General features: G+C 34.9%; 1 protein-coding gene across 3 annotated transcripts in view; it reads left to right on the top strand.

Moving 5' to 3' along the window:
- REV3L (REV3 like, DNA directed polymerase zeta catalytic subunit) overlaps positions 1-23,261 on the top strand; it is a 170,057-nt gene that overhangs the window by 17,946 nt on the left and 128,850 nt on the right. For 2 of the 3 annotated variants that reach the window (XM_045544190.1, XM_045544192.1), the window contains exon 1: positions 18,949-19,167. The exons of the other annotated variant lie outside the window; for it this stretch is intronic. In XM_045544190.1, the coding sequence (XP_045400146.1) occupies positions 19,026-19,167 (142 nt within the window). In that variant the 5' untranslated portion in view covers positions 18,949-19,025. Of the gene's footprint in view, positions 1-18,948; positions 19,168-23,261 lie in introns of those variants that run through there. 3 annotated transcript variants of the gene reach the window in all.

Raw genomic sequence — 23,261 nt, 5'->3', positions numbered from 1 at the left:
AAGAAATACCTGTTACTTATAGATTGTATCACATTTTTTGTACCTGTTTTCCCTCTTTTGTTAAGTTTGTCCTTTCACATTCTTGGCAAACATTTTTATTTTCATCTTCTACATTACTGATGTATTTTTCTGCAATATTGATCTATTCTTTCTTATCTCTAGTGTGGATTTTAGTTTTGCTGTTCCTATGCCTTTCTTTCTTTCTTTCTTTCTTTTTTTTTTAAGTCTCTTAGCGTTCCATGATATCTTAGTCTGCATATAAGTCTTTTGTCTTTTTATTCCTTCCTGGCCATTTTAATTTATCTTCCCTTACAAAAGATGTTTCACAAAAACCTTATTTTCTTATATGTTATTGAGAACATACAGCAGATACTGTCTGCATTTCGTCTGTTTCTGAATGTAAGTGATCCCAGATTCTTTTCTTCAGCATTTTTAAAATGTTTTATTTATGCTGTTGAATGTCTATATAGGTCTCATCCCATGCTCACCTGTCTATGAAGAAGCTATTTATCCAGGTCTACTGTTTGCCAGTATGTATAGTATGGCAAGTCCACTTAGTCATCTTCAGTTTCCACATCTAAACTGATAGAACTGCCCTACCTAAAGAACTAGTGATTATGTACAACCCTCTTAGATGAAAACATTTTTCTAGTGTACCTCTACTGGATTGAGGTTTTTTCCCCTGTTATCACCGTACTGTTCTCTGACATGTGGACACTAACATATGGGTAATCTGAGACAGTATGGTGTTGTTTTTTTTTTTTACCAGAGCATTACATGAAAGCCTCAAGGTTGTAAAGGGCCTTAGGACTTTTAATGATTTAATCAGTGATGGGAGCTAACTTATTTATCTTTTTGGACACTAATTTAACATCGCAGGATGGAGAGAGCTATGCTCCATCAATTATGTTGATACTGGGTGTCATGTTTTTAGAACAGATGAAGAGGGGTATTAAGTCAGAGAATACAACCCTAAAGATCTTGGAAAGTTTTTGGTATGGGACTGGTTTCTGTTGGAGCAGACCATGTCTCCAAGGTAGAGAACAGAGTTTTACAGTAAATCTTTACTTAATGTGAAGGTTCTTGGAAACTGCAGCTGTAACCAAAACAACATATATAACAAACCAATTTTTTTCCATCAGTGTTACAATGAAAAGACATTGAACAGAACGACGTTATACTGTGTGTTGTTTTGCTTATAGTCTTAGTTTCCAAGAAGTGTTAAATAAGGATTTACTGTATATCTTAAATATTTTAGTGAAAAATAGGGAGAATGATTATTTTGCATTTCATTAATTCTAAGAAGTATATTCCTCCCCCACCATTTTTACATCTCAGTAATTGGGATATGTCTTACAATGAATGGTGTACCATATTTAATTGGAAGCACTTCTTTTTCTTAGCAGTACAAAAATTAATGATGTCTTTTAATCGTTGACATCTTAGATTCAATGAAATATGTTAATAGATATTTAGCTTAGTACAGTTGTAAATTTAATCTCATCTGTTGTGAGTAATTGAGTAAAGGGTTAGCCTTTCTTCTCTTTGGACAATTTTGGCCTTGCGTGAACTTCCTAGCTTTATTCACTTGGAAACCTGATAAGGTAGAATGTCAGTTGTGTAATCAAGCCGTATTGATTATAGTAAAAATAACTCATGATTAGTTTATTTGCATGTTGCATATGTAATTTACTATGAATGAACTGTGACTACCAGAGGGAGACTAGAGCTTTGGGCTTCCCTGAGTGTGATAACTGTTATAACTGAGCAAGTCTGTTGGACTGGAGGTATTGGTTGCTGTTTGGTACTTCTAAGCTATAGTAGCTACTGCACTGACCTTGTATTTTCATTCTCTTATACTTGACCTGCCACCCAAGGGGGCCAGAGAATGGTCTGTGAATTGTGGTGAGGACTCCTGCCTGACACTGCCCTGCTGGCATGTTAAGTGTAACCAGTGTCTAGTGTGGCCTATTTGGGTTGTGTGAGTCTCAATGTCTGCTTGAGCTCAGTGGGGTGTTTTATCTGTATTTTGTGGTTTTACTTATTTATTTTGTTTTTAATGTTTGCTGAATGAATCTGGATTTATTATTTATTCTTCATAAGAATTTTAAATTATAAAATATGTATACATCTCTATTAAGTAACATCAAATTGTCTTCCAAAGTGATTGTACCAACCTGCACTCCCACCAGCAGCGTATGAGAGTTCCTAATGTTCCACATCTTCACCAACATTTAGAATTGTCAGACTTCTTAAGTTTTAAATTAAGAATTACTTTAAAACGTAATTTAAAATATCTCATTGTGGATTTGTGTATTTTTCTCTCACTAGTGAGAGAGTGAATTTTTCCATGTGTTTATCGCTTGTTCTATCAAATACTGAGAGAAGAGTGTTGAAGTCTCCAACTTATAGATGTGTCTATTTCTCTTTCCATTCCTATCAGTATTTGCTTCATGTATCTTGAAGTTTTGTTATTAGATCCATACATATTTAAGATTATTAGGCCTTCTCGGTGAAATGACATCTTTATCTCTGGTAATATTACTTGATCTGAAGTCGTCTTTTTCTTTTATTAATATAGCGGCTTCAGCTTTCTTTTGATTAGTATTTATGTGGTATATCATGTCATGAACTTTGAAGTTAGCTTGCCATGAATTTCTTAGAGTCTGGCAATAGACCTGAGATTTCTGTCTTTCCGTTTTATTGCCTATTAATAAGGAATAACTGGGGAGATGGTTGCAAGCCAGATACTGGGAAGTAGGTTCAAAGACAGCTAACTCAACAGAGACCCATGGAGAATTGTCTCCCAATGTAGTTTTTCCATTCTTTTACTTTCAACCCATCTTTATATTTGAGATAGGTTTTTTATAGACAGCATACAGTTGGGCTTACTTGTTTATCCAGTGTGATAATCTCTGTCTTCTACTTAGTATGTTTACATTGTTCACATAGTTGGATTGAAATCTACCATCATGCTAGTTCTTTCTGTCTCTTCTTTTTTCCTCTTTAAGATTACTTGAATTTCTAAAAAATTATGCCATTTCTCTCTACTATTTGCTTTTTTATTTATACCTCTTTTTGAAATTATTTTAGTGGTTGCCGTAGAGTTTATAGTATATATCTGTAATTAATCACAGTCTTCCATCATGTAATAATACATAGCTTTATCTATACTTTAAGGACCTTAACAACTGTATACTTCCAATTCCTTCTCCTTGTCCATTGTGCTTTTGTTGTCATACATTTTATTTTGTATATGGTATCAGTTATGTGTTGCTTAACAATGGGAGAGGTACATTCTTGAGAAATTCATCGTTAGGTGATTTCATTGTTGTATGAAAATCATAGAATATACTTACACAAAGCTAGATGGTATAGCCTACTACACACGTAGGCTATATGGTATAGCCTCTTGTTTCTGGGCTACAAACCTGTATAGCATCTTACTATGCTGAATATGGTAGGCATTTGTAACACAGTAGTATTTGTGCTTCTCAGTACAACTAAACATAGAAAAGGTACAGTAAAAATATAGTATAAGAGATGAAAAATAGTACTACTGTATAGCTCACTTACCTTGAATGGAGCTTGCGAGACTGGAAGTTGCTGTGGGTGACTCAGTGAGTGAGTGGTGAGTGAATATAGAAGGCCTAAGAGATTAGAGTACGCTACTGGTAGACTTTATAAACATTGTATACTCAGGTTATACTGAATTTATAAAATTTTTCTTTCTCCAATAATAAATTAACCTTAGCTTACTGGAACTTTTACTTTGTTAACTTTTTAATATTTTTTAACTTTTGGACTCTTCTGTAGTAACACTTAGCCTAAAACACAAACACACTGTACAGCTATATAAAAATATTTTCTTAATATCCTTATTCTATAAGCTTTTCTGTATTTTAAAGTTTTTTTATTTTTATTTTTACTTTTAAACTTTTTGTTAAAAACTAAGATACAAACACACACATTAGCCTAGGCCTACATAAGGTCAGGATCATCTGTATCACTCTTTTACCTCTACATCTTGTTCCACTGGAAGTTCTTCAGGGTGAGGGTGCTTCACAGTTAACTTTCTTTTTTATATAAGTAGAAAGAGTACACTCTAAAATAATGATAAAAGGTATAGTATAGTAAGTACATAAACCAGTAGCATAGTTATTATCATCAAATATGTGTTGTACATAATTGTATGTGCTATACTCGTATACAACTGGCAGTACAGTAGGTTCGTTTATACTAGCATCACCACAGACACATGAGTAATGCATTGTGCTTTGATGTTAGGGCAGCTACAATGTCACTAGGCGATAGGAACTTTTTAGTTCCATTATAATCTTATGGAACCACAGTCATATATGCAGTCTGTGGTTGACTGAAACGTTGTTATGCAGTGCATGACTATATTTTTGCTTTAGACAGTTATCTTTTAGAGCAATTGCAAATAAGAAAAAATGAAGTTTTATATTTACTTTCATTTATACTATTTCTAGCATTGTTAATGTTTTTGTGTAGATACAGGTTTCTGTCTGGTATTACATTCCATCTGCCTGAAGAACTTCCTTTAACATTTCTTACAGGACAACTCTGCTGGTAATGAATTATCTGATTTTGTGTCTCTGAAAAAATATTCTTGCTGCCAGGCACAGTGGCTCACGCCTATAATCTTAGCACTTTGGGAGGCCGAGGGAGGATTGCTTGAAGCCAGGAGTTTGAAACAAGCCTTAGCAATATAGCAAGACCCTGTCTGTACAAAAAATACAAAAATTAACTGGGCATGGTGGCTGGTGCCTATAGTCAGGAGGCTGAGGCAAGAGGATCCCTTGAGCCCAAATATTTGAGGTTACAGTGAGCTATTAGGACTCCACCGCACTCTTCCCTGGGCAGTAGAGACCTTGTCTCCAAAAACAAAACAGAACAAAATTCTTGTTGAGTATAGAATTCTTTTTTTTTTTTAATCCAGCACTTAAAGATGTCACTCTATCGTTTGTTGTATGGCTTTTGCATATTTTTGCAATTTATCTTTGATCTTCTGTCTGTAGTATCCTTTTTTCTTTTTCTTTTTTGGGGGGGAGGGGGAGCTGTCTTTAAGATTTTCTCTATCTTTGGATGTGATGTACTTTATCTTTGAATACAATGTGTCTGTTTTGTTTGGTGTTCTCTGAGCTTCTTGGTTCTGTGGTTTGGCATCTTTTGTTTACTTTGGAAAATTCTCAGCCATTATTTGTTCATATATTTCTTTTGACCCATTCTCTCTTTCTGTGATTTCAGTTACATGTATGTTAGACCATTTGATAACTGTCCCGTGGCTCTTCAGATTATTAGTAAAATGTAAGTTTATAATAATTTTTGTCCCAATTAAAAGCAGTCTAATTAGATTTTGAGACCATGAAATATGGCCGAGGATTGTGGTTGTTATTGTGAAGATAGAATGTAATGTAATAATTCTAATGACTTAAGAACTAAGCTATGTTTTTACTTTTATTTATTTAGTTTTTGTTTTTTTGGAAGGATGGCAAAGTCACATGTTTTTAGTTTTATATACCAAAATATTTTCTTAATTTTCTATCTCTGTAAATCCCTTGTAAGTCATTGGATTTTCATTATGAATTATGTTCCAGTTATTATTGTACTATTATATATTTAACTTGAAATAAAGAATATGACATATTATCAAGTAGCTAGACCTAGATGTTTTTACTTTTCTCTCCTAGAACTTTGTAGAAATTAAATAGACATGAGATATAATACAGTTAAGATGTTAATAACGTTTTGTTTGTGTAGTGTGTTAATTTACCATTATAATTGTTGAGAAAGTCATTTGGAACTGTAAATGGGATGCCTTTTAAAGGAAAGATTTTTTTAATGCATAGAAGATTTAAAATCACTAAAATTAATGAATTGATGAGTGTAAATAAAAAAACTAAAACTTGGAAATTTTCAAAGTGTGGAAAAATCTTTGCGTAAATACAGATGCTATCAAAAATGATAAATGTGAGTTACCGAGTTTTCTTTTTAAATTGTATAGTAGTTGAGTAGAAAGGAGTGTTATCTCAAAAGGACAGCCAGATACGCCTCTGATTTTTTTCATTTACATCAATTGGGGTATATCAGATTTACTAAATAAAGATCTTTGGTTATGTCTGATTCAAGTATCTAAAAGTTTAATCATAAAAAACCTTACATTTGAAATCTGAAGCTTAATATTGTGGAATGGCTATTAGTATTTAAGAAAAAGTTGTTTGAGGGAACTGGTTATTATGAGTATTTTTATGTGATCTCTGCTTTACATAGTAGGATTCCTTGTTGTGATACATTATACTCTTTTACACAGAGCAAAGTGTTTTGTTTGACCGGTGTTTCAGTAGCTGGCAGAGTTTGATTCTCCAAAGTTGATGTTGGAGAATAGCCACATAAAAGGACAAGGAGCCAAATGCATGAAGCATTTGCTTTTTTGGCAGAAAGCCTCAGTATGTACAGATTCTTTTAAAAAATTGGACTAAACCTGATCGTAGACAGTTTCTTGTTGTATGTGTTAAATTCCCACTGCATCCCCAGCACACACTTGAGAACAGAAGGTCAAGCTTCTGTTGACAACTTTGACTCTGTCTGGCTCTACTTTTGCAGTTGTAGAACAGGAACAAAGAATTGTTTTTCCTCTGGTACAAAGGAAGACTATTTCTAAATTACTTAACTGTATAGTGGTGCATCGCTTAGTGACAGGGATGTGTTCTGAGAAATGTGTTGTAGGCATTTTGTTGTATGAACATCATATAGTGTACTTACACAAACCTAAATGGTATATTTATTTTTATTTATATATATTTTTATATAGAAAACCGAATGCTCCAGCACCATTACTGAATATCAGTCATTTCCCCTACTTGATCTGCCAATATCAATTGCCATATATGAGGTTTCTATATATGCTCTATTATCTTAAGGGACCACCATCATATGTGTGGTCCATGTGACTGAAACACCATTATGTGGTGCATGACTGTAATTGGAACACTGATTCTACACATCCACATGTATGTAAAAGAAAAGTGAAAATGCATTGCGCTCTTTTATCTTAATATGTTTTTCTCAGTAATTATTCTTTAATATATTATATAGCTTTGGTAAATACTTACTGAAGAGGAGTAATTATTTATTTGTATATAATCTTAAACAGATAATAACCCCTTAAATGTAGATTGTGGGCTTTCAGATTTATTCTCTGTCCATTTCACTTGTTACTGCTTTAATTGAGGTCTCATCATTTCTGCTTGGACCATCATAGAAACCTCTCAGCCTGCCTCTAACTTTACCTCTTTTCAAATTTAGCCGTTTATTGTCATTAGAGATCTTTCTAAAACCCAGATTTCATCTGAAGGTTGACATGCTGACAGTGATAACAGGAAAATAGGTAAAAAATTACCAATAACATCAGTGTTCAAAAATGAGGGGTAGTGACATCTATATTTTATGTATGCTGTCATCAAAAATCTTACTAAGGAAGAATGGAAGGAGAAAGTGTTTACTTTCATGACTAAATGAAGAATAGGCTTCAAAATAATTTGTACATTATGATTTCTCTTTTTAAAAATGTTTATAATGTAAACATGGAAAAAATGAAATATACCAGAATTTGAAGTATAGTAATAAATTAGTAAAGCAAAAATATAATTTATTCACATTATTCTCCTGCTTGAAGCCATCATTAGCTTTCTGTATTCTAGCAGTATGTCCCAAAATGTAGTCCAGGATATACCTGCCTTAGAATTGTATAGAGTTCTCATTGAAAATATATTCCTTGGAATTACATTATCTGACTTCACATTATACTACAGACCTGTAGTAACCAAAGCAGCCTGGTACTGCCATAAAAACAGACACGTAGACCAATGGAACAGAATAGAGAACCAAGAAATAAATCCACACATCTATAGGGAACTTATCTTCAACAAAGGTGCCAAGGACAGTCTGTCAATAAATGGTGCTGGGGGATGCCTTGGCTCACCTAGCTACTTGGGAGGCTAAGGCAGGAGGATTGCTTGAGGTCAGGAGTTTGAGACCAGCCTAGGCAACATAGTGAGGACCTGTCTCTAAAATAAATAAAAAATAAATAAATACAAATAAGTGGTGCTAGGAAAACTGGATATCCATATGCAAAGAATGAAACTAGACCATATAAAAAATCAAATCAAAATGGATTAAAAACTTAAATCTAAGACCTGAAACTATGAAACTACCAAAAGAAAACATTGGGGAAACACTTCAGGACATTGGTCTAGGCAAGGACTTCTTGAGTAATACCCCCAAAGCAAGGCAACAAAAGCAAAATTGGACAAATGGGATCATGTCAAGCTACAAAGCTTCTGCACAGCAAAGTAAACAGTCAACAAAGTGAAGAGACAACCCACAGAATGGGAGAAGATATTTGCAAACTATACATGTGACAAAGAATTAATAACTAAAATATACAAAGAGTTCCAACAACTTGATAGGAAAAATCAAATAATCCAATTAAAAATGGGCAAAGGATCTGAATAAACATTTCTTAAAAGAAGACATACAAATGGCCAAGTATGTGAAGAAATGGTCAACATCATTAGTTATCAGAGAAATGCAGATCAAAACCACAATGAGATAGTATCTCACCCCAGTTAAAATGGCTTTTATCAAAAAGACAGGCAATAACGAATCCTGGCGAGGATGTGGAGAAAGGGGAACCCTCATACACTGTTTGTGGGAATGTAAATTAGTGCAACCACTATCGAAAACAGTATAGAGAGGTTCCTCAAAAAACAAAAAATAAAACTACCACATGACCCAGCAATCCCACTGCTGGGTATATATCTAAAGGAGGCAAATTCAGAATATCAAAAAGATATCTGCACTCCCATGTTTATTGCAGCACTATTCACAGTAGCCAAGATATGGAACCAACCTAAGTGTTTATCAACAGATGAATAAAGAAATTGTGGTACATATACACAATGGAATATTATGTAGCCACAAAGAAGAATGAAACCCTGCTATTTGCTACAACATGGATGGAACTGGAGAACATTATATTCAGTGAAATAAGCCAAGCACAGAAAGACAAATCTTGCATGCTCTCACTCATATGTGGGAGCTAAATATTGAAAACAATTGATCTCATGGAGACAGAGAGTAGAATGACAGTTACCAGAGGCTGGAAAGGGTAGCAGGGAGCGGGACATAAAGGGGATGGTTAGTGGGTACAAAAATATAGTTGATTAAATAGAATGAACAATATTTGATAGCACAACAAAGTGACTATAATCAACAGTAAGATAGGGTGTGCTTTAAAATAACTGAAAGAGTGGAATTGGAATATTCCTAACACAAAGAAATGTTAAATGCCTGAGGTGCTGAATACCTCAATTACTTCAATTTAATTATTCACATACTATGTCTATATCAAAATATCACTGTACCTTATAAAGATATACAATTATTATGTACCCATAATAATTGAAAATATTTTTTCATGATCTGGCACATGGGCTACCTTTTTAGCCTAATCTTCTACTTCTTCCTCAAGCACTTTGCTCTTCAATATCAACTGCTTGCTCTTGCTCAGATGCATAGTTCATAGCTTTGCATATGCTGTTAGCTTGAAGAAAGCAGGCTCCTTGGCTGTTCTAGGTGTGCAGAGTGTCTGGCATAGTGTCATCCCTCATTAAATGTTTGAAAGAGTGAATGAATGTCATTCCATCCATAGGTGAATTCCTTTGTGCATTTGGTGAATCCTTTATGCTTCAAGATTGTCATGGGACAGCATCTCCATTGTGAAGCCTTTTGTGACTTAATCAGTCCTTTTTGCCACTGTTGTACTTTGTACCTCTGTGAAAACAGTTGTCACATTGACTTGCAAGTTTTTTACATGTGTTTGCTTGTTTTTAACTTGTCTAACTTCCCTCTTAGAGTGTGAATTTAATGAGGGCAGATCAGTATGCTGCCGGTCTTTGTGTCCTTAGTGCTTGTTACCTAGACATGCATTAAAAATTAGAAAAATCTCATGATAGAAGGACAAGTAGATGATTCCATTTATGAGACCCACAGTAGTCAAATTCATAGAGAAAGTAAGTAGAATAGTGGTTACTTGAGTCGGGGCAGGGGGAATGAATATTTATCGTTTAATGGGTGTAGAGTTTCAGTTTGGGATGATGGAAAAGTTCTGGAGGTGGATAGTGGTGATGGTTGTACAATGCCACTGAATCATACATGCGGAAAGGGTTAAAATGGTAAATTTTGTGTTAAGTATATTTTACCACAATTTTTAAAAAGACAAAAATTCGTGAAGACAGATAGGGACCATGACCTATTCACTCAGCTTTGTTCTCTACAGTTCCTAACACTGTTTCGTTATTAAATTGTATTTTCATTTGATATGGTAGAACTTGATTTTTAAAGATGTTTGAGACTAAATTGAATGTAAACCCATAGGAAATTCTGCTAAAAAAACCAATGGAATATATAAAGAAAAGGAGGAAACACAGCATATAACTTTTAAACATCACATATTTAAAGAAAATATTTTTGTGATATTATAAGTAGTAATTAAAATTAATAACTTAAGTTACTACCCCCTGTTACTAATTAGTATATAGTGGTAAAACAGGCTATGGCATCATGGGACCTCAAACTTAGGTCAAAAAGGCTTTTTTCCTGCATAGAATTGTCTTTCTATCCAAATCCAGGATGATTTGTAAGAAATATAACATTGAGTATATCCTTGAGTATCTATCCTAAGTGTTTTTATAGATCTCATTTGAGCTCCTAACATCTCCATGAAATGGAGATAACTATTTTCTTGAAATGGAAAGCATACTATTGGCTGCAGTCATTATAAACCCAGTCACTGTATACATGTACATTTGGACTTCTAATACAGTGGTTCTATGAGACTCTGTTTGCAAAAGAATTTCTTTGGGCACACTTTAAAAGGTAGATATGGAAACTTTTCACTTAGAGTATCTGATGGATTGGATCTGGGATGGTGCCCAGAAATAGTTGGTGCCTGTGATTTAGGTAGCCCTTATAACTTACTGTAAGAAATACTATTTTGATGAAACAGATATTTTAGACTGCTCAAGGTCTTTTTTAGCAGCAGATTATTCTCATTATTGGAATGGTTAAAATATAAGAATGGCATATTATTTCTCCTTTTGACTCCATCATTCCTATCAACTCCATGTTCATTCTTGCCAATGATCTCCAAATCTTAACTTTCCCACTAATTGCTATTTTCTGTCAGGTGTTGATACATCTTGGTGAGTGACAGGTAAGGTGAAGGACAAATATGTTCATTCCATTGTTCTTTTTCTTTAGTAAGTTTTATTAAGGTAAAATTTGCATACAATAAAATTAACCAGTTAGATGACCTATGACAAACATATGCAGTTGTGTAACCACCATCACCACGATCATGATATATAAAACATGTCTATATTACCCTAAAAAGTTCCGTTGTGCCCCTTTCAAGTCAAACCTCCCTACCCACCCCTGGTCCATAGCAACCACTGGTCTGCTATATCACTATAGTTTGCTTTTTTTTAGAATTTCCAATAAAGGAATCATACAGTATGTAGTAATTTGTGTGTTCATCCACATTGTTTTATGTATCAATAGTGGTTTGGTTTTTTTATTACTGAGTACCATTCACTAGGTGGTGGACATTTAGATTGTTTTCAGTCTGTGCTATTATAAATCTGCCATGAACATTCTTGTATTAATACAAATCTGTGTGTAATCATATATTTTCATTTCTCTTATAAATAAGAGTAGGATCATTGGGCCATATAGTAAATTTACTTCATAAGAAACTGCTAGACTCTTTTTTCCCAAAGTAGATATACCATTTTGCATTAGTTCTGGCAACATATGGAAGGTCCAGTTTCTTCACATCCTCTTCAGCATTTAGTCATATTGAATCTTTTTAAAATGTGTCCTTTTTAGTGGGAGTTTAATGATACCTCGTTGTGGTTTTAATTTTCATTTCCCTAAGGACTAAGAATACTGAATGTCTTTTATGTGTGTATTTGTCATTCATATATCTTCTTTGGTGAAGTATCTATTCAATTGTTTTTTTAAAATTTGAGTTGTTTTCCTTATTGAGTTGAAAGAGTTCTTTATATATTCTGGACTCAAATCAGATATGTTTTGCAGGTATTTTCTCCCAATCTATAGCTTGCCTTTTTATTTTTCTAGTGGTATATTTTGAAGAGTAATAGTTTTTGGTTTTCTTTTTTGAAACAGCATCTTGCTCTGTTGCCCAGGCGAGAGTGCTGTGGCATGATCATAGCTCGTTGCAGCCTCAAACTCCTGGCTCAAGCGATCCTCCTGCCTCAGCTTCCTGAGTAGCTAGGGCTACAGGCATGCACCACCATGCCCAGCTAAATCTTTTTGTTTTTTATAGAGATGAGTTCTCACTATATTGCCCAGGGTGGTCTCAAACTCCCAGCCTCAAGTGATCCTTCCATCTTGGCCTCCCAAAGTGCTAAGATTGCAGGCGTGAGCCACCATGCCCAGCCTGAAGAGTAAACATTTTTAATTATGAGGCAGTCCAATTTATCATTTTTTAAATGATTCATACTTTTTCTGTGACTTAAGAAATCTTTGCCTAACCTAAAATCTTAAATATTTTCTCCTATGTTTTCTTATAGAAGTTTTATGCTCTCTGTTCTTAATAGATTGTAGTTTAAAATATTTGGAATTCTAAATTATCATTAGGAACCTCTTTTAAAAAGTATTAATGGAGATTATTTTGGTCAGATTCTTCCTAGCTTTGAGATAGTTTTATAAAACTTCCCTCTAGTATTTGCCCCCAAATTTGGTTTAAATATGAGCCGAGTATCAGTAGAAGCCAACACAGAACTATTTTGTTCCCTAGAATATTAATTTCTGACTTCTGGTAATCATTGGTATTTGTCCAGGGATAGGCACCCTTTCAGTCATTTTCTGAGTTACCAGTGTGGCCATAGGTTCTGTGTGAATCAAACCTGAGGGGAGTATGAATGAAACAGAATGCCTTTTATTAGGGAATTTACAGCCCAGGAGAAGTTAGAAAGTGACAAATTTGCATAAATATGAGTGGTAAAACCAGTTAAAATGTTTATTAACTCAATTTGCAATATATTGGACCACATAATAAACTTGTAAGATTTTCTGAACTAGACCTGACTCTGCTGTGGCTTTTCCTCCCTTGTAATTCCATTAGTTGGTCATGCTCCATTTTTTTCCCTGTGGCCTCTGGAGATCTGGCTCCTTACATTTAGAACTTTCCATAATGAGAAACTACTTAATAGGTATGATGTATGTTACTCAAACGTTGAATACCCTAAAAGCCCAGACTTGACCACTACACAATCTAGGCATGTAACAAAATTACACATGTATCCCATAAATTTATACAAAAAGAAAAAGAAAGAACTTTCCTAATTCTCAGCTCCGATCCAGTGCATCTCTTTATTGTTCATGTAGAACTGTGAACCTGTAATGTTATATATGGGAATTCTTCATGATTCTGTCTTATCACCCATGTGGAATAAATTTAATAAATAGCTTCTCTGTTCCTCTTGTGAGCAAACAGGCATAGTTCTTAGGTAATATCTCATTCTATTCTTCTACATAACACAGGCTGGTTGGTTGTCTTTCCCAGCCAAAACAACATAAGTACTAGCTTGGACAGAAGCAGATAGAAGAACCCAAGTTTCTCAAACCAGACATTAGAGCAATTTACAAAACAATTTCTGTCTACTCACTAATTTTTTTTTTTTATGATCCCAATGTACTATTTCTTTCCTCTTCTCCATAGTCTATAATAGTTTACTCTTATGTACCATTTTAAGCCCATACTTTCCTACCTTTTCTTTTTCTTTTTTGGCATCATATCTAACACTTATCCTCCACTGCAGGGACTTAAATTACATCTATACAAGTTTGCTTTAAGTTATCACATAGGTTACTAATGTTCTGTCATTTTTTTCCAGGCTTCTTTCTGTGCTTCAGTTTGGATGTTTTCTACTGCTGTGTCTTGAAGTTTATTAATCTTTAAATCTGGCATTTCTGATATGTTCTTTAATTCTACCTATTGTGTTTTTCATCTTTTTTTAAATTTTGGTCACGTGCCATTTTTTAAAATTTCAAAGTATTATGGGAGTAAAAATATTTTTGGTACGTGGATTGCTTTTGTAATGCTTGAGTCAAGGTTAAAAATGTGCCCATCACCCAGATAGTGTTCATTGTACCCATTAGGTAGGTTTTTGTCCATACTCTTCTCTCCCCCCCACAACTTGATTTCTGTTGAGTTATAGTTCCCTCTATGTACATGTGTGCTCATCAGTTAGTTTCAGTTCAGTAGTGAGTACATGTAGTGTTTGGTTTTCCATTCTTTAGATACTTAGGATAATGGTCTACAGTTCCATCCAAATTGTTGCAAAAGGCATCAAGTCATCCTTCTTCATGGCTGTGTAGTATTCTGTGGTATACATATACCACATTTTGTTAATCCACTCATGAATTCATGGGCATTTGGGTTGATTCCACGTCTTTGCAATTGTGAATTGTGCTACAATAAACATTCAAGTGCAGGCGTCTTTTTGATAAAATGACTTCTTTTCCTTTGGGTAAATACCCAGTAGTGAGATTGCTGGATCAAATGGTAGGTCTACTTTTAGTTCTTGGAGGAATCTCCATACTGTTTTCCATAGAGGTTGTACTAACTTGCAGTTCTACCAACAGTATATAAGCATTCCTTTCTCTCTGCATCCATGCCAGCATCTAGTTTTTGGATTTTTTGATAAAAGCCATTCTGACTGGGATAAGGTGATAGATATCTCATTGTGGTTTTAATTTGCATTTCCCTGATGATTAATTACATTGAGCATTTTTTCATCTGTTTATTGGCCATTTGTCTATCTTGTTTTGAGAAGCTTCTGTTCATGTCTTTTGCCCACTTTTTAATGGGATTGTTTAATTTTTTTTTTTTCTTGCTGATTTGCTTCAGTTCTTTGTAGGTTCTGGTTATTAGTCTTTTATCAGTTGTATAGCTTGTGAATATTTTCTCCCATTCTGTAGGTTGTCTGTTTGCTCTGTTAATTATTTCCTTGGCTGTGCAGAAGCTTTTTAATTTAATTAAGTCCCATTTATTTATTTTTGTTGTTGCTGTGATTGCCCTTGGTGTCTTCTTCATAAATTCCTTGCCTAGGCCGATATCTAGAAGAGTTTTCCCAATATTTTCTTCTAGAATTCTTATGGTTTCATGCCTTACATTTAAGTCCTTTATCCATCTTGAATTAATTTCTGTGAGTGGTGAGAGATAGGGATCCTGTTTCATTTTTCTGCATGTGGCTATCCAGTTTTCCCAGCATCATTTATTGAATAGGGCTTCTTTTCCCCAATGTATATTGTTCTCTGCTTTGTCAAAGATCAGTGGGCTATATGTAGATGGTTTTATATATGGATTTTCTGTTCTGTTCCATTGGTCTGTCTCTATTTTTATGCCAATACTATGCTGTTTTGGTTACTATATCCTTGTAGTATAGTTTGAAATCTGGTAATGTGATGCCCCCTGATTTGTTTCTTTTGCTTAAGATTGCTTTGGCTATTCAGTTTCTTTTCTGGTTCCAAACAAAGCATAGAATTATTTTTCTAGATCTGTGAAATATGATGTTGGTATTTTGATGAGGATTACATTGAATCTGTAAGCCACTTTGGGTAGTATGGACATTTTAACAATGTTGATTCTACCAATCCATGAGCATGATGTCTTTGTCCACTCGTTTGTATCATCTGAGATTTCTCTCCTCAGTGTTTCATAGTTTTCTTTGTAGAAATCTTTCCCCTCCTTTGTTAAGTATGTTCCCAGGTATTTTATTTTCTTTGTAGCAATTGTCAGTGGTATTGAGTCTTTGATTTGACTCTCAGCTTGACTGTTGTTGGTGTATAGGAATGGTCCTGATTTGTGTACACTGATTTTGTAACCTGAGACTTAGTTGAATTTATTTATCAATTCCAGGAGTCTCTTGGTGGAGTCTTTGGGGTTTTCTAGATATCAGATCGTATCATATGCAAAAAGTGATAGTTTGACTTCCTCTTTCCTCGTTTGGATACCCTTAATTTCTTTCTCTTGTCTGATTGCTCTGGCTAGGACTTCTAGCACTATGTTGAATAGAATTGGTGACAGTGGGCATCCTTGACTTGTTCCAGTTCTTAGTGGGAATGCCTTCAACTTTTCCCCATTCTGTATGATACTGGCTATGAGTTTGTCATGTATGGCTTTTATAATTTTAAGATATGTTTCTTCTGTGCCTAGTTTGTTGAGGGTTTTTGTCATGAAAAAGTGCTGAATTTTGTCAAATGCTTTTTCTGCATCTAGTGAGCTGATCATATATTTGTTTTTGCTTTTGTTTATGTGGTGAATCATATTTATTGATTTACATATGTTGAACCATCCTTGCACCCCTGGGATGAAGCCTCTTGGTCATGGTGAATTTTTTTTTAATGTGCTGTTGAATTTGTTTTGCTAGTATTTTATTGAGGATTTTTGCATCTATTTTCATAAGGGATATTGATCCGTAGTTTTCTTCTTTTGTTGTGTTCTTTCCTGCCTTTGGTATCAAGGTGATACGGGCTTCATAGAATGAGTTGGGGAAGATTGCCTAATTCTTGATGTTATGGAATAATTTCTGCAGAATAGGTACCAACTCTTCTTTGTAGGCTTGATAAAATTCGGCTGTGAATCTATCTGGTCCAGAGTTTTTTTTTTCTTGGAAGATTTATTATTGCTGCTTCAATTTCATTGCTCGTTATTGGTCTGTTCAGGAATTCTTTCTTCCTGATTGAGTCATGGGAGGTTGTGTGTTTCCAGAAATTTGTCCATTTCCTCTACATTTTTGAGTTTGTGTGCATAGAGATGTTCCTAGTATGCACAGATGGTATTTTGTATTTCTGTGGTAGTTGTAATATCTCCTTTTTCATTTCTGATTGAGTTTATTTGAGTCCTTTCTCTTCCATTCCTGGTTAATCTAGTAAAAGTTCTATCGATTTTGTATTTTTTATCTGAAACATGTATTTTTCATCCCTAATGAGATGAAAATGCTGATTTATGTTCTTTTTATATTGTCCACATCTCTGCTTACCATGTTTAAGCATCCCTCTACCTTTGAACGTATAGATTATAGTTACAATAACTATTTTGATATCTTTGTTTACTAATTCTATCATCTGTATCATTTCCTGGCTTATTTCTGTTGCTGCTTTTTGTTCTCATTATGGGTCATATTTTCTTGATTCTTTTCATGCCTGGTAAATTTTCATTGGTACCAGACACTGTGTATTTTACCTTGTTTCTGGGTTTGTTTGTTTTTGTGTGTGTGTGTGTGTGTGTGTGTGTGTGTTTAGAAATATTCTTGAGCTTTATTCTGGGGTGTTAAATTATTTGGAAATAGTTTAATATTTTCAAGGCTTATTTTTATGCTTAGTTGGGTGGGAGCAGAGCAAACTTTATCTAGGACCAATTTTGCCTCATGACTAAGCCAATAACCCTATGGTTTTTCTACTCAGTGTCTTAACAAAATATGTGGTCTTTTCTTTCTAGATGAAACAAAAATTATTCCTGCTACTGTGCAAACCCCTGGGATTGTTCCCCATGGCCCCTTTTAGTTGCTTCTTTTTCTCCTTCAGGTAGATTCCTTACAAGCATGGGCTGATATTTTCAGTAAGGACTTGAGGGGAATCCTCTGCAGATTTACTCCACTCTGTCCCTTTGCAATTATCTCCTTTCTGGTACTCTAGTAGGCAAATTCTAACAAGTTGACTTCTCAAGTTTATATTCTCAACTCAGGGAGATTGCCAGGCTCCACCTGGGTTTCTTCTCCCTCTGCTCCCTGGAAGCTCAAGCAGGGAAATGTTGGAGGGGATTCACGTTGTTTGGTTCCATTCCTTCCGGGATTACTGTCCTATGCTGCCCAGTGTCAATGTGTAAAAATCATTGTTTCATGTATTTTTTTAGTTGTTTCAGGTGTTTGTATGTGGGAGGGGGTGCCAGTCCATTCCCTATTACTCCATCTAGACTATAAGCCCTCTCTACTCATTTTTTAAAGATTTAGCTCAAGCATTAAGTCCTCTCCAAAATGTTTCATGTTCCATATTCTAGTCAGGAATTCCTTGTTTGCAAAGAACACAGGCTCTTTCAAAAAAAGCTCTAATATAAAGGGGGATTTATTACAATATAGAGAAATCTCACAGATCTTCATTGCTTGAGGTACAAACTGGACTTCTCTTCCATTTTCTTCACTGTGTACCAGTTTCCTCCACTGGGTTCTTTCCATTTGTCTTTGGCTCTCACTTGGAAGGTACTAACACTGGCCTTAACTCAGCATGACCTTTCATTTCTCATCCTTATCCCAGATCGTCAGATTGCTTATTTATGTGAATAGCCCTGAGGAGCCAGAAAATTAATGTTAATATTGAGTGAGCAGGGTTCAATACTGCCATGACAGTGCTTCTTGATTAATAATACAATTAGAATAAGAATTTTTAAGCCAGGCATGTTGCCTTATGCCTGTAATCCTAGCATTCTGGGAGGCCGAGGTGGGAGGATCACTTTTGAGGTCAGGAGTTGGAGACTAGCCTGCACAAGAGCAAGACCCCATCTCTACTAAAAATATAAAAAATAAGTTGGGTGTAGTGGTGCACACCTGTGCTCCCAGCTACTTGGGAGGCTGAGCCAGGAGGACCACTTGAGCCCAGGAGTTTGATGTTCCAGTGAGCTATGATCACTTCACTGCACTCTAGCCTGGATGACAGAGTGAGAGTCTGTCTGGGAAAAAAAAAAAAAATTTTTTTTTAATTAAAAGAAAAATTTTAAAGTAAGATTTTGTTTTGAGAAATATCAACCTTTAAATTCTAATTTAGGAAGTTAGAGTGTCAAATAATACTCAGTAAACACGGTGTTTATACCAAGGTAGCACAGACATTTTACTTAAGTTTTTTGATTATTAAATAATATGATTCACCTTATAAACATTTATAGACCTTTACATACCAGGCCCTGTCCAAGGCAGGAGGGGTACAAAGGAGCTTACAGTCTAAAAGAGGGGTTGACAAACTGCAGCCTGGGAACCAAAGGCAGCCCGGCCACCTGTTTTTGTAAGTAATGTTTTATTGGATGACAGCCCCTCCCATTTATTATGTATCATATCTGACTGTTTTCATGCTTCAGCAGGAGGTGAGCAGTTGCAGCAGAGAGACTCTGTGACTCACAGAGCCTAAAATATTTGGTATTTGTCTGTTACAGAAAATGTTTACCAACCTCTGACATAAGGTGAATTTTTAAAAACATGAAAATGTTAATTTCTTTTTGCAGTGTTAAGATCTTCTTTAATTAGGTCTTAGACTTTGACCAAAATAGTTACAAAGAGATTAAATTACTTTCCCAGAATCCTGGTATTAGATTAGAAGTTCTTGATTTCGTTGTCTCATTAAGACCATAGGATTGTTTTGTCTCTCAGTTAATTTCTGGTTAGTGTTAGTGAGATTGCATCTTTCTCTGTAAGGATTTTGTAATAGCAAGCATTTGAAAGTTAGATTTGAGATCTCTCACACAAGGGCATCTGGGTTTACTGGTGATTCAGAACACATGTGGTATGATATTTGGCAAGAGGCTAAAGGATAAGCGTTGCACCCACCCATGTAACAGTCTTTTGCAAACCGTCAACTGTGTTCTGGAATTTTAGTAATAAACACAGATTATTTCCCTTAAGTGTGTTTTTAAAAATTAATATGTTTTAGAATAGTAGCTATAGTTGAAAATTAACTCTTTCAAATGCAAAAATTAAACACAGAAGCTCAAGAAATACCATCTGAATCTAAATGTGCTTGTGAGGTTAGTAATCAGTATATAGTTCCTCTGTCTTCATGGTTGTCATTAGTTAAGAAGTCTTATACACATTTACATGAAGTTATTCATCCTTCAAGTTTCGCTACTATAAAAAGAGTAGATTTATTATTCATTTTTAATATGTGCCTATCTCTTTAAAATGCCGTAGCCACTAATCTCAGTATCAAATACTAGATTCTCCTATGGCTTCACAGTAGGAGATTTCTACTGAAGGAAATCTAAGGAAGAAAAAGTAGTGAGTCCCTGTGATTTGGGAGTTCTTATAACTAAGGTAATCATTCATTTTAGTTTGCATGGGATGTTCCTAATTTACACTAGCATAGTTATTAATTGTGTCCCCCTTTAATCTCAAGAATCCCAGTTTAACCAACAAATCATATGGTCACTCAATTTATCTGTAATCACATTTACCATTTAGCATCTGGGTTTGCTTAAATTTAGCATTTAACCAACCTTAGCATTTATTTTGATTGTTAATTGTTAAATCTCACAGGAGGTGGTGAATTAATGATTATAGACAGCACAGTTGTTAAAGTGAAACTTAACTCGTACACAGACCCATCTGATAGTAAGAGCCTAGATTATATATGTCTCTACAGCACAAAATCATTTGAATCCCCACTGCTAAAAATGAACTTTTTGTGTGGCGTGACTTCCTCTGTCTCCACTCTTCTTTTCTAGTCTTATTTCCCATTTTTCTGTCTCTTTACCGTGAACCCTATATTTCAGCCCCACTCATATGCTTAGAGTTTCCTGAATATATTCTATACTTTTTTCTAGCTCCCATACCTTTGCTTAAACTGTTCAATTTTTTTCCTACTCTACCTTTTCCAGTCTTCTTTTCCTATGTCTGTTAAAATTCCCACCCATCCTTTAAAAACCAGAGCAAATATCACTTCTTATGAAGCCTTTCCTGCCACGCTGCTTCTGATTAATTTCTGTTTTCTCTGGGCTCCCTAAGCATTTTGTTTCCATCTCTGTTATATCGTGTAGTGTAACTTAGTGCCCCAACCCCATCCCTAGTTCTTTAAAGGCGGAGACTATTTAATTCATTTTTTAATCCACATTACCTATATAAAGCCTTGCACATACTTAGGTTTTGAGTAAAAATATATGGTGGACTGCTGGTATATTTCCCTAATTTCTTAAGAACAGCTAAGCCAGAAAATATTTTAAAATTTTCTTTGTAAGCTTTGTAAGAATAACTTTAATATGCCAATTTCTGAATTTATTTAATAATTTTCACTTTCTTTATCTTATCTGCATTCTTAACATTTTTTTCTTCAGATATATTCTTAATGACACTTTAATTTGGCCCAAAAGTTTTTGTTGAAAATCATGAGATGATTAGTTGCTTGACTCCTTGGGTTAATTCTCTGGGTTAATCATTGCCTTCTATAAATTTTCCTCACTTTGGCCACCATATTTCTGGGAAAGAAGTAGGATAAAAGGTATTGAATTCTCTTTGCCAGTTGAGGAAAGTATACCTTAAATATTAGCCTGCTTTATAAAGTTTTTCTAATGGCAAAAAGGAAAAATGAGCAGATGATATTGTAGCCCTGGCATTTTTTTCTTTCAAGTAAGTCCATTTCATTAAACTTGAAATAGGGGAACCCTGCAAGTAGCCCTTTAGGCATATTATCTTGGCTATATCAAAAAGTTTTGTTTGGGGTAAAAGCAGAAGTTCACAGGAATTTTCAGAACCTCACACCTAAAGGTAAAGCCAAATTCTAAATAGCAGCCTTTGCCATAGCTGTTGATAATCAGACCATCATTTGTCCTTGATGTAGCAACTGGCGCTTGGGAAATTTTGTTACAAAATTCTATTCAGTGCTCTGATGACATCTTAAACTTTTAGCTTTCTTCACTCAGAATAATAATTGGCATTTTATTCCCATAAATTATAAGCTAAGGATTATGACTTGTAAGTGAACTAGGATAAATCAGTTGATCTCATCCTACCTCATTTGTGTTATAGACTAAGTTCTTGGGTCATGATGTGTATGATAGATTAAGTCTAAAGTTAATGTGTTCTTACATTAGGAGAATTAGGACCTTGGCTCAAAGGGTATACTCACTTACCTGATTGGTTATGGGAACGTTTCAAATTAATATAGCATCTTCAGATGTCCAGCATTTCCCAGGTAGATACTTTGTATTTCATTGTGTCCTTGTGAGATAGGTGGTCTTTTATTAGGTTAATTAGGTATGAAATGTCCAGTTTCCTTAAGTACTAAGTTAGCTGATACCTCTGACTTTTTACTTTGACACTTCTTGTTTTATTTTTATTGTGAAGGTACATCTTAATTCTTTCAAACACACAGTTTGGCTTGTGATTATCTTTCAAATTTTTTTTAGAGCAATTTTTGTGAAACCATGGGTAAGTCAAAAATGCATGTTATTTTCAAATACGAGTTGTGTCATAGAACCAATGTAGCGCAGACAGCTCGAAATATCAATAAGATATCTAGGTAGCATGTGGCTAATGAACGCACAGTACACTGATGGTTTAAGAAGTTCTGTTCTGGTGATTTTAATCTTGAAAATGACCCACGTGGGCAACCTGAGACCAAGGGGGATAATGATGAGCTGAAAGCTGTAGTGGAAGTGAATCCATCTCAACCTATGCGTGAATTAACAACAAGGTTTGACTTGACTATTCCAACAATATTGGACCATTTAAAATAAATTGACAAGGTAAAGAAGTTGGATAGATGGGTATTGCGTGAATTAAACAAGCGTCAGAAGAGAAATCATCTCCAAGCTTGCCTTTCTTTGCTGTCATGACATAAAGGCGAACTATTTCTACACCACGTTGTTACGTGTGATGAAAAATGGGTTCTTCTTGACAATCGCAAGCGTTTGGCACAATGGTTGGATAAAGATGAAGTGCCAAAACACAATCCAAAATTGAATATTCATCAAAAAAAGGTAATGGTGTCTGTTTGGTGGTCCACCGCTGGTATTATCCACTATAGCTTCATGAATCTTGGTCAGTTGATTACAGCAGTTGTCTACTGCAACCAGTTAGACGAAATGATGAGAATGCTTGCGATTAAGCAGCCAAGATTGGTCAACAGAGACATGACAGTCCTCTTGCAAGACAGCGTTCGACCACATGTTGTGCAAACAATGCTGCTCAAACTGTAGAGGCTGGACTTGGAAACTCTCTGTAATCTACTGTATTCACCAGACCTTGCACCAATTAACTACCACTTTTTCCAGACTTTGGACCACTTCTTGCAAGGAAAAATATTAAATTCCCAACAAGCTGTGGAAAACACCTTTCACAATTTCATTGCCACTCACTAATGACCTAACAGAATACCTCGGACCTTTGGAA

This window comes from Lemur catta, chromosome 2, assembly GCF_020740605.2.
Source record: "Lemur catta isolate mLemCat1 chromosome 2, mLemCat1.pri, whole genome shotgun sequence".
NCBI classification, from domain to species: Eukaryota; Metazoa; Chordata; class Mammalia; order Primates; family Lemuridae; genus Lemur; species Lemur catta.
This window is presented reverse-complemented; position numbering and strand designations above follow the sequence as displayed.